General features: G+C 40.1%; 1 protein-coding gene across 1 annotated transcript in view; it reads right to left on the minus strand.

Annotated features, from left to right (window-relative positions):
• The window catches only part of LOC138283556 (uncharacterized), a 239,449-nt gene that overhangs the window by 52,665 nt on the left and 174,247 nt on the right, over positions 1-12,537 (minus strand). The window contains exons 5-7 of the mRNA XM_069221496.1: positions 10,540-10,642; positions 9,248-9,356; positions 1,241-1,333 (exon numbers count right to left, since the gene is read on the minus strand). Of these exons, the coding sequence (XP_069077597.1) occupies positions 1,241-1,333; positions 9,248-9,356; positions 10,540-10,642 (305 nt within the window). The remainder of the gene's footprint in view (positions 1-1,240; positions 1,334-9,247; positions 9,357-10,539; positions 10,643-12,537) is intronic.

Here is a 12,537-nt window from a genome sequence, read left to right on the forward strand (position 1 = left end):
GCGTGTACTTGGAAATTACTTTTTTAAACCGGTTTTGCAGAGTAAATAATATGTGGGTGTATTTTTCACAAGGAGTTAGCCCATATTCATACTTTTTTAGCGCCGCGTTTGCACCGTTTTTTGACCCAAAAACGGCGCAAACTTACAAAATACAATTGTATTTTGCATGTTTGCGCCGCTTTTGCGTCAAAAAATGCGGCGCTAAAAAAAGTATAAATATGGGTCTTAATTCGGAATGGTGGGCAGAAAATGATCCTAAAATAACCTGCTGAGCCTATCAAACAGACAAAAGACCCTGCTTGGGAGTTGGAGAGCTGAAAACACCCTGATGTCACATTGCAAGCTTACTTAACGCATTACACTTTTCGAAAATGCAAACAGAGGAGGTGAGTGGAGCACAAAGTTGGCACCCCCCCTCCCCCCCCCCCCCCCCCCAGCAGCCTGGGCAAGTAGGGGAACTGTATCCACCCCGACGTGTATCCGGAGTAAGATCAATTTAGAAAGGGGTTACATGGAGGAATAGCAGTCACTTGCTCAGGCTGCCAAACTGAATGCCAACTCCCCCTTACACGTACGCAGTACTGCGAGCTGCAGTTAGTAAAAAGGCAATTTACAATATAGTACAAAATAAATATTAAAATAAAGTCATTTGGAAATTAAGTAAGCGGGTATTTTCCACTTCGTAATCAAAACCTAAAACTGCACTAACATGAAGAAACCATTTCCGAAGAATTTTAGAGCAGTCTAAACTTTTCAAATATATATTAAAATAGGCACGCGCAGAACTAACTGCTACAATACAGGTTTCGCACAGATGTTATTCAGGTATTTCGATCTCTTTTAGACTTAAGACACGAACAAAAGGAAGGAGCGTGCTGACCCCCACAACAGCAAAGGTGACATTTAAAGCGAGGTTCTAATTTATTCGTGTTATATTTACAAAACCTACCTGTTAATGCGCGTCTGGAAGCAGGATCAGTCAGTGTCTCCTCTGTAAAGAGCACGGAAGCAAACCCAGTTTCACTTTCTCTTACTTGAGCTTTGCCCGTCTGATTGGAAGCTCACACCCTGCAAGAAATACAAGAAGCTAATTTTGTACCCTGTCTCCTGTACAGACTCATACTTGCGGTACATTATGAGCAGAGCTCTCCCAAGGGCATGTATGTGTAACCTGTCCAGTTCAGCTTTTTTTCTTTGCATGCTGGTAATTGTAGTCCCACAATTCAACGTGAACCCCTACCCCGGATCGGCCGCTCCCACACGGAATACGGTCTGGTGCTGTTTGTGTTCCCATTTAAGGGCGACCTGATCTGCAGTTTCAGATGGACTGATCCTATGGGAGAAGGATCAAGAATGAGTTGTTACAGTGGGTGAAACAATGGTCTAACATGGCTTAAGCGATCCCAAGCGGACACGATTATTTTAACCATCCCCTTCATATTGTGGTTGTTTGTTTCAGTAGGCTGAGTATGCCCAGGTCTGGGTCCTGTGCTGACTGTGCCATGGTACTTAAGCTACACTTCACTGACGAGGCCTAAATCAGCAAGTGTTTCCGTCTAGAGGGGAACTGTGCTGGCAGTTTATGTTAGACTCTTCTTATTGGAGCAGAAAAAAGACTGATGTGCACATGGTTGTCTACAGTAACAGACAGGGCAACAGTCTGGAATGAACCCCCTTGCTATCACCAGCTGCTGAGATTAATTCAAGCTTTCATTCCATTACTATGTTGTTGACAAGGGAACTAATGCACGTGAATATACCATGAATGGAAAAACATTTCACAATTTGAATGGGAACCAGAATCCTAAGCTATGTGTACTTATTAGCAAGTATGTAATTTTGCCACCTGATCATATCTCTTCCCAAGCACGCACGACAGGCTCATTATTACCAAGCAGCATCCCTGAGCATTCAAAATGCCAGTTAGGAACATTTAGTAAATGCACATAATTATTGCTGCACAGGAGTTCTCTGCCTGAATGGCGACATTTGAATATTTTTACAAAACAGTCTCTATATTTGCTTATCGACTGTTCCTTATTAGTGGACTTTTCTAACATTTATCAGAGTTGTGTTTTCTTGCAGATTAATCTTCATGGACCCCCGGTTTATCTTGAAACTCCTTCAGTAAACACATGTATTTATTTGGGAGTTTTCCCCTTTACGCATGAGCCCTTTAAATATGAAGTACATTTAAACATACACCAATGTCAGAATAGCAAAATTTCAGTACTTCTGCAAAGTATCCAAATTTCAGCTGCAAGTGTTCTTTAAGTTTTGGATGTTTCTATAAAAGTAGGGGATGTGGAGTTTTATGTATTTTTTAAATGTAGATGGGAAGTGGCTGCCTGGGTTCAGTATGAGGTGATTTCGACTGTCTGTGTTCATTTACAAAAGATACATAAATAAATCAAATTGACAAATAACAGACTATAACCTAATCAGACAAAGCATAAACTAGACAGCAGCTAACATTAATTACCAAACACCAATTAATTGTTGACCCGCTACTTGGAACTTTTTGAAAAAACATAAATGTTTATGGGAAGTAATTGCAATGTGTTTTGAGACAAACCTGTCCCTTTTGTTAGGAAATATACTTTACTTAAAGAAATCCAAGAGACAGTTCTGGAACTGATAATGGAAAATGTATGGGTTTGAGAAGTAAGTGCTAGACCTGAAAGAAGCGAGACGACTGCTGCTAAGTTCTCCTTCAGATTTTGCTCTCCCTAAACAAGTCAGAGAATATTCCATTATGACCTGGCTCTAAATGAGGCAGAAAACAATAAGTTACCATCAGAAAAACTCCATGATTTGTTCCCTGTTCCAGTCCTATCACCAAAAAATCTGAAATCCAAAATTTGGAAACGTCATTAAGTCAGAACAGAGCACTCTTCCGATTCACACTTCAAGTAAACCCCTGGTAAAATGACTAAAATGTGTAATAAAACGCTCCTAGAATATGTATAAATATGTAATCTGGGATTGCAAATGTAGTTCAGATGCAATATGATTGATCAATCCCACCCCCAGGATGACCACTTCGACCCGTGTAATGCCAGATCTACTTAGAACCATAATTCCTTTATAACAGTCCACTCTGATTCATTATTCTGCCTTTGACTTCATCTTCCTCACATAAACGCGAATCTAGAAAAACAACTGTGCCACCCCTGTAGTCCTTCCACCAAAATAGATGACTGTCAACAATGTCCCATGTTCCAAAAACGAGGGAGAGTGATGACAGCTGACTTCCTGGAAGGGAACAAATAGAACATCTGATGTGTAGGTTCCATAGAAGTTCCTACCTTTTGATTAATGAAGCAGTGCAATTCGAAACGGGGCAAGCTGGACAAGCCACAGCGAGAAAAACAAAAAATTAAAAATGTAACAGGTGAAATGCTAGCATTAACCTACTTACTGGTAATTACTCCCGGCTGCAGTTCGGTAGATGTTTCTGGCTAACATGAACCAACCTTGTACAAATCAACTATTGTCCAACTCCAGTGGAAATAGGTCATCCTGCACTGGGAGGCTCTCCCCTCGAAACACAAGCAACCCCAGACTGGCTTTAACCTTATTGTTTTCATCAGTGAGCTGCACCTTTAGATTTAATGCGCAGAGAGCAATGTGACCCAGTGTCTGGGCATACATGCTATACCTATGGCCTTTCACTGATAACAACAAACAGTGATGGCTGGAATGCTTTGATTAATCAAACTCTGGCAGTAGTTCTGGTCACACTGTAATCCTTCCTTTTTTGGTCACTGTGCTTCCATAGAGGGTCACCAATATTAGACAAAACAGACTTGGTCCTTTTACAGTATGATTAGTCAATCCCAAACCTCTAGGAACAGGATTATTACCAGAGACTGCTAATAATTGGATGATTTCACCCATCACTGCTGTGCATTTCCCGCATTAGCAGCTAAAGGTTAAGTAAAGATGTGCACAACTTTTGGGCCAGTAAAAAAGACTTGGAAAAGGCTATGTGATATGTTGGATTGACTGAGGCTGTTATTCAAAATCACAACAAATAAAGAGAAAGAAAGCTCAAATGGTAGTGGGAAGGATACTGTAGAACACAAGTAAAATAAGTAGAAGAACTGAGATAAAGGAGAAAGTTCAAAGTTGAATCCAAGAGGACAAATCAATTAAGGCCTGGTCCCACAAAACGTGTTACCATCTCTAAGAAGATAATGACATCTCTGTTAGTAGTCGACAGGCTAGAAGGAGCTAAGGTATCTGGAATCTGCACAGGAAGCACCTCCTAACTCCACTATTAGAGCAGATTTATGGATTAAAATCTTAACATTTATTCTGCGTGTGTTAAAGTTAGCATGGCCAGGCCTCGAGTTGATGTAACTGGGCCGCAGACTGAAAAAATGCAGTTTTACTCTTCACATTCTGAAAGCTGCTAGAGTTCTTACGCCTTAACAGAAAATAGTCAACCTTTTGTGTTGCAGCTTCTTGTACTATATCTAACTTGAGCTTTGAAGGGAGCCATGTCTGATACATTCTCGTGATGTTGCGAATAAGGATGTTGCTGCTCACAGCCACAACTGTTTGTTTTATTTATTTAAATTGTTTATTGTTTCACAGTGCAACGTCATTTCCCCTTGTACGTAGGTGAAAGAAGACATAATAATATTAATTTTGGGGTATTTCGTTGTACAGCCTGTTTTACATAGCACAATATCTGAAATAATGATTGGTTTAGGTTATGTAATTTTATTACTTCAGCCCTCAAATACGACCTCACATTACGTCGTGTGTTTTTTTCACTCTTTCGAAACTACAAAACGGGTCTATTCTGGGATGTGTGCCAAACCACTCCTGCGTTCATACTGAAAAGTCTTCACGTTGGACTGTTGTTTTACTCTGTACTTAAGTTACCATGGAGTCAGAGCTTTGTCTATTATCCAGAAGCAGGCGTAATGTTGGTCCTCTTGGTGACTTTGCATTTAGAGAAATGACAGAGTTTTTGTTCATATTAGTGAAGTGAGACTCTGACAGTCAGTCATTGGATTTTATACTTAGGCTTTTTTTCTTCACTTACGATATATACCATACATATGGATTCAGATTTAATCTGTCTACCTTTTGCTTTCCGTAATTATTAAAAATGTATGATAAGCCATCATGGTTTTGACTTTGAATTTTGTCCTGTGTAGGTTTTCTTTATTTACATTGGACTCTCATCCTTTGTGGCTCACATGGTCCACATCAAGCATATTGGCCCTTTCTCATTTTATTGGTGCAAAGCACAGAAACCCTGCATGACCGTACGGGATGGTGCACACACACACACACACAACGAAAGGAAGAAATGTGGGCAATGAGTTTTGCAAGCATGGAAGACTGAGGTGACAATGCTTGCGAATGCTGGTGTGAGAATGAATCAGAGACGAGGAAATAACATAGTACTTAGTCACTAGATTCAAGCTGCATTTGCCAAGACCTAGCAAAGAAATGATTATAAAAAGCATGGACTGGTGGTGATGTGTGAAATGCGTTGCAGGGTCTCCATAGCCAGACCAATCAACCAAATAGTAAGGTCCGCCATGGTGAACAGGAGAATACACATTAATTGAGGTAACTCATCAAATAAACCAGAGTGAAGGTCGATAAGTCATTAATGTATTCTCAGCGCCATATTCAACAGTGAAACAGAAATACTGACATCTGTAGGAACGCAAGAAGAAAAATCTGTATGTAAGCATGGGAAAGCAATGTAAATTGCAAAATAACATGTAAAATACGAAGAACACCTCCTATGTTAGCTTTCAATTTGTATGCGATGTATGGCCAACTACCACTACTCATATAATGAATAAGAAAAGTCTATCTTTTATCATTAGGGAGCTTCTTGAAGGGTTCTTCAGCTTTTTAAGGTGTTGCAATGTGTGGAAGTCCTGAATGTGAGTCAAAGCTGCTCTTGCTCCTCAATTGGATTTTATTGCAATTTTTTCACCCTCTCTTCATTTTTAGACAGGTGACACACTGAAGAGTATTACATGCAGTTAGGATTAGATATGATCACAACTTTTTACTTAGTACACACATCTCATTTTAAACCAATTATCAATCACTATTTTCAGTTCAATCCTCAGGTATTCCCTAAGCATGTAGAGATTTGATTTCAATCCAGCTCTGTTGAATACGTATGTCACATATTTGGATTTCATTTCTATATGTTCAATAAAATGAATTAATTCTTCGCTACATAACTCAGACATACATCCATATTGTACCATCAAAACTCTTAGAATTTAATTTTCTTGAACAAAGTGTCCGATGGTGATCATTTTCCAACTTAATTTGAATTTAAATAGTAACTGAACTGTAGTCCTTCAGATTTCCTTGCAATAATTACTGTTTATTTATTCGTATTAGCAAGCATATCATGAACCCTTGCGGCTCAGGTCATATCCACTGAGGTGTATTGTTTTATTAAATCAGTTTGTGCTCCTGCTATCATTACACTTACAAAACAATTATTGATTTTTTGTGAAAAATAAAATGGCTCATGTGGAATATTTACCAAAGTTAGTACTCTAAATTCAACTGTAGTTTTCTGTCAGGCTTTAGCAGTACTGATAAAAAAATATTGCCACTTTCCTTTCCATAATAATCTAGTATGTATATAACACTTAAACCAATCCGCTTGTATTAGATTGTTATATACATTTCTTTTTAACCAATCAAAATTGTTGCTTATTTTGTCAACCTCGGAAGGATAAAAGGGTGAACCAAATTTGTTGGAATACAGGACTAACTCAGATCTCATCAGCAAGCGAATCACTGGCAAGTTTCAAGCACACACACATGCATACATACCTTTGAAATGTGAATGGGTTAAATATTTTCTGAACATCCATAAGAGCTTCCTGGCCCTGATACATTTATTGGTTGCATTTTTTTGTAGACAGTGTCTGTTCTTGGGGTTAGTAAAAAAAAATAGCTACTACAGTAAAACCTTAATCCTCATTATTTTTATCATGTTTAATAAAAGCACTAATTGTAATAGTCACTATACAATCAGACTGATAGAATCCCTCTAATACTTTGCATCGATGTTTGTTATATATAAGTCTGAGCTTGTACTCCAACTTTCTTAGGGTGAAACTGCGCCCCGATAAGTTAGGTTGTTGTAAATTTGAGTTCTTAGGCAGCCACATGTCAAAAAGTTTAAATTTTGTTTTGTGAATTTGTATTTTTTGCTTTCTATATAGAAACTACAAAATTCTTCCTGTGAAGAATTATATTGCATTCCTGTGGTTCTAACATATATTTTGATGTATACTGGCTTTCAATACAAAGCTTGTGGCAAATGCAAAATATAGTGATCTTATTGTACAAATATCTGTTATCATATCCAGTGCCTGCTGGTGTACTTCATCACATACGTTTTCCACTGCTTCTAAAGGAAAGGGACTCTTTATTTTAAAGACCTTTTTTATTCAGAGAAAAAGAAATGATGGAAGCTGATAAATAAAACAAAATCATTGAATAAATCATTACAGTTCTTATAATCACATATACAGGCAAATTCTAATTCAAATATATTATCTAGGTACTCTTTTTGGATGTAAAAATGTAACCCTTTATATTTATAGTCCTCAGGTGCAGGAAATTCACTTTAAAAATGGAATGTGAACCAGCAGTACGGTAGGAGCGATGGGGCTTAGGGTGACTTGAAGCAGCGGGCAGTTTTATAGCGTTAGAACACCACTCGGCCACAGTGACAATACAGCATGCAGGTGAAGGAATGTTTTTTCTGTATTACTCCTGTTTCATTTCTGACTAAATCGGGCCAAGATTTACAAACTTTACTCATTTTTTACACTTTTTTAAACATTTTAAGTCCTCACCATCTTTTCATATGCTTTAGATTGAAAACCTAAGGGCCTGATTTAAAGTCTGGAGGAAGGGGTACTGCTTATTAAGTGTGACGGGATAACCTTCCCACCAAACCCTCAATCCACCGACTCTATTGTAAATCAGGCAGACTGCCAGTTTTCCGTTGTTGGTGCCCCCATTAGCTCTTTCGATGAAAAGTTTACTCAGCTTACCTATTTAGGGCTGAGATTCTTGTGTTCTGTTTTTTTCTGTCCATCACCGCCTGGGAAAACCTTCTGGTGATAAAACAGAAAAAGAAAAAGAATGGGCCCATACCGAGGGAACAAACCTAGGGTGTAGTTGTTCATTTGTTGCTTTAAAAAAAGAAATTCTCACCTTGGTGTTTGCTTTTGAAAAACAAACAAAAAGTTTGTGGACACCTTCAAAACAACCAATGGCTGTCCATCGAACTTTTAGTATCTTCAGAGAAACTGCCATAACAATGGTTCCTCTGAAGTTAAAGAGACCACTACTGGACTGGTAGTGATCTCTAAATATAGTGGTCGTGTCTGTCAAAGTGGTTCACGCAATGTCCTCCACCATCCTAAAATACAGAATAAAAACCGAAAAGCCCTAATCAGGCCATGTGTAATGGCTGGTGACAAAAGCTGTAGCCAACTTGATTCTGGTACTCTGCCACATCTCAGGGGAGTATTTTTCTTTATTTCTCCTTTCTTAAAGTGAACCTCAAAGTTGATCTATTCTAGTGTTTAAACATTCAAAAACTACCATAAAACAAGGAAACATACACTAGCTTATTGCCCAGCACAATAAGACTGTATGGGACAGATAAAAAGTAAACAACTAACTTTCTCTCCTAATCATGCTGCATACGTCATGACAGCTGCTAGTAATGGAAAACATTTGTTCAGAAACCCTCAAATCAGAACATGGTGTGGGGTGAGAGGCATTGCAGTAATAGAAAGTTGTAGAGTCAAGCGAGACAGAAATTAGAGGAGCACAATGAAGGATAGAACAAAGGGGGCAAAATGAAGAATGGCCAGGGACTTACGACCAAAACAAAGCACAGGAGGAAACAGGTACTTCATCCCCTACCGGTACCACATAAACCAGTATAACGTCCTTGCCTTCCAATGCTCAACTCTTGAAGCGACCGACTTAAAGCTAGAAAGAGGACAGGACTGCTGGACAGTCAATTGACCCTACAAGCACATTATTCACAAGAAAAACAATATCCAACCTCACTGTAAAGGAGGAAACACAGTCTCACTTCTTGTCCCCGATTAGTGTTGAAAAAACTGAAGAGATCCAGGAGGCACAAAACATCCATGGAAAACGGGGAACCCACATCACGGGCAACCCACCTATCGTCCCTCTGACTTACCAACACACCTGGACGACCTTGTTTGACTGCATCGAAGCTGATACACGAGGTGATTCCACCAATGTATCCCAGGCCAAACTACAACCATCCTGTACTCTGGCAAATGTCCCTGCAAGGTAAACAACAACTACAGCAAACAAGACATCAGTTTAACAACTGATCTTAGCAAAGAGGCAAATCATTTAGGTACCACCTCTGGCTCTGCATCAATGGCAAACAGTGGCCCCACTCTTGCCATTCAGTCAGGGAATAAGAACTCAGCTGACGCTACTCAAGTCACCCAAAGAAGAATAACAACCATAAAAGCATGTCAAACCAATGTCAGGTATTATTCCTCACCAGCTTGGTGAAAAAAGGACAGTTTTCTATCCAGAATTCGAGTGCAGGGGTCGCCAAGGCTCCTTAAACCAAGGTAACATCTTAAAACGTCTTAGGCTGTACAATCCTTGGCCCACCTTTCCTCTGAGGATATTAAGTCAGTTGGATTCTTTCTGGAGAACAGACACTCCTTAAGAGACTCCAAGATGGTCACCTTGTTGTTACCAGGTACATCTACCCTTGGCTTAAAAGAAAAGGAGGCTTTTCAAGAATGGGGTGTAAAAATTACGACCTATGTATCACCCCAATACCCTGCTACCATCACCACCTAAGAAAATTACTGATAGATCATCAACTTTCTCAGTATAAAGAGGCGTATGCTGTAAATCGACAGCATGCGAGAATGCCCCAGTAAACCTAGTAGTTAAAAAAATCCAAGTCCTATTATTTTACCAGACTGAAAATGCCTCTCCGGAACCCCAAATGTGAGGAGGAAACAACTTGCAAGCTCAAGAAGGGGACACACAACGCAAGTCTGAAACTCTGCTGTTGGAACACTGCTGCCTTACAAAGCAAAATAGAGAGAAAAAAACTGTTGTTTTGGAAACAATTTGACATAGTTGCCTTCATTGAGATATGGGCAGTCACCCGCCCTCAATCACAGGCTATTCATACCATCACAAGCCTGCAGAAAAAAAACTGAAAAATGTGATTGACCTGCTGGGGGTGGGTCTTGGGGGGCAGAAGAGGGGGTTGGCTACTTACGTCACACTGTCCTTAGCAGAAAAGATCAATATGCTACCAGAACCAGATGCTGAAATTCTGATTACTTCTATAACTAGTTCAAAATACATGAGGGCCCTAATCACAATTTACATCTATATAGAAACAGGTCCTGTTCAAAAACAAAGTTTCCAAGAAAATCTTTCAATTATTCTGAACCTTATGAATCGGGCACCAGAACTCGACTTTACCATCATGAGTGATTTCAATATGAACCTTACTGATACAGTAGACCATGATGATATTCTTAATGGACAGAACGTCTACTGGAACATATAGCTTCAAGTTTCCAATCTAGGAAAACAGAAGGACAAAAGTGGGAAAAGCGTTGTGTTAGGGGTTCAATACCTCGGGATGAGGGTGCTTAATGGCAGAATACCCGATGACTGTCTGGCAAACTAGTCCATTATAGATTACACATTCGTACCCCTTACTCTCTTTCCCACCATACACTCCTTCCAAATCTCAAGCCATCTCCCACAAACACTGGTGTTAGATGTGGGAAGAGAGGCCACTGAGAGTGAACCAACCATGCTTGGCACACACTATACAATAAACTATAAGAAACTATAAGATGGTAAGAAATGTATATAATGAATATTGCCGATACTGTCAATGCCATAATAGAAGGGTGTGAAAGGTTAAGCCTGGAGGAGATAACGACATGCCACAAATTTACAACTGATGTGACATAGAGGGTCCCTCATGATAACAAATTAGGCCCCTTTAGGAAACTGTCAGAAATGTAAAACAGGATCACTAGTCTGTCGCACGGCCAAGAAGAAGTTATACCAGGCACTAAGGGTTGCTCGGAGTGGAACATCAAAACTGGAAGTTGCCTAGAAATCTTAAGATCTGCAAAAAAACGAATATAGGAAGACCATCTGGGCGGACAATAAATAAGAAACATACACCTTCTGTGCAAAGTTGTACTACAATAGTAAGCAACCCAGTTCTAAAACCACTGGGCAACTGTAAATAATCTCAACAGAAAATGGCAGGCCCTAACGCATATCCCTATTAGGGCGGGCATTCTCCAAAAACATTTCTTGGCAGCAAAATACCCTACAGCCATCACCCTCTGGGAGTCCAAGCCTACACCACTGCAGTCAACAAGCTTAGCCCCTCCTTACAGAGTGTCAGCATCGAAAGGCTCACCTACCCCAGACATGGCACCTCATAAAGCTGTGACCTCAGCTGAAGATAATGTTCCATCATGGACTTGCAGGCTCCCGCCTCCTTACAGAGCGCCAAAACCCAAAGTTAAACCTTCCTGAGGCACAGCCTTTTACATTGCCTTCAACTTTATTCAAGACTGTCCTCTTGAGCTAGAAATCGCAAGGGTAATCAAAACAGGAAAGAGAGATGGCACTCCTGGGCCCAAAGCGATACCCCAGGTCATTTATAAAACTGACCTGCAGTACTGGGTCGGAAAGCTGGCATCTCTTTATTCCAATGTAATTTCTACCGGAAGCATACCCGACTCATGGGAGGGCTCAGTCATTTCCCTAATTTACATAGGGTGGGGATAACACCCTACCAGAGAACTACTACCTCATCACTTTACTAGACAGTGAATATAATTAATACAGGACTTGGCTGTCTGGGCAGAATTAAGGAGGATAATACCAACCACTCAAACTGGCCTTAGAAGAGACTCTGGGATGATCTCAAATATTTTCGTCCTGCCAATCTTATACAAACAAGTGGAAAAGCAGCATCACATGACATATCATGGCCTTCAACTGTGTAACCCGCACAAAGCTCTGGAGAAAGCTCTTGACGTGGAACATCGGTCTCGTCTATTTAGAGTCATAGAGTTACTCCGTAGCGGTATTTGGGTGCGGAATAAAGTCAGAAATGGCACCCTTCTGTCAAGAAAGATCTACACGCACTACGGTCTAAAGAAGAGGTGTGTGTTGTCACCATACCTTTTCAATCTTTTTAAGGTCGACATCTCTCCAGCCCATCATGCAACTGACAGCCGGGCCCCTCACCTTGGAATGTTTCCAATGAATCAGTGCAGAGGAAGTGGTCTTGTGCAGCCAAACCAAACTAGGCCTGCAAAGGCTTATCAACATCCTGCAACTGCACACCACAGAAAATGGCCTAGTCATCAACAGAACCAAAATGAAGGTGAGGATATTAAGTAAGGCCATTAAGAAGAACTCGTCCTGGAACTTGTGCAC

The sequence above is a fragment of the Pleurodeles waltl genome, chromosome 3_1 (assembly GCF_031143425.1).
Source record: "Pleurodeles waltl isolate 20211129_DDA chromosome 3_1, aPleWal1.hap1.20221129, whole genome shotgun sequence".
In the NCBI taxonomy this organism is placed as follows: domain Eukaryota; kingdom Metazoa; phylum Chordata; class Amphibia; order Caudata; family Salamandridae; genus Pleurodeles; species Pleurodeles waltl.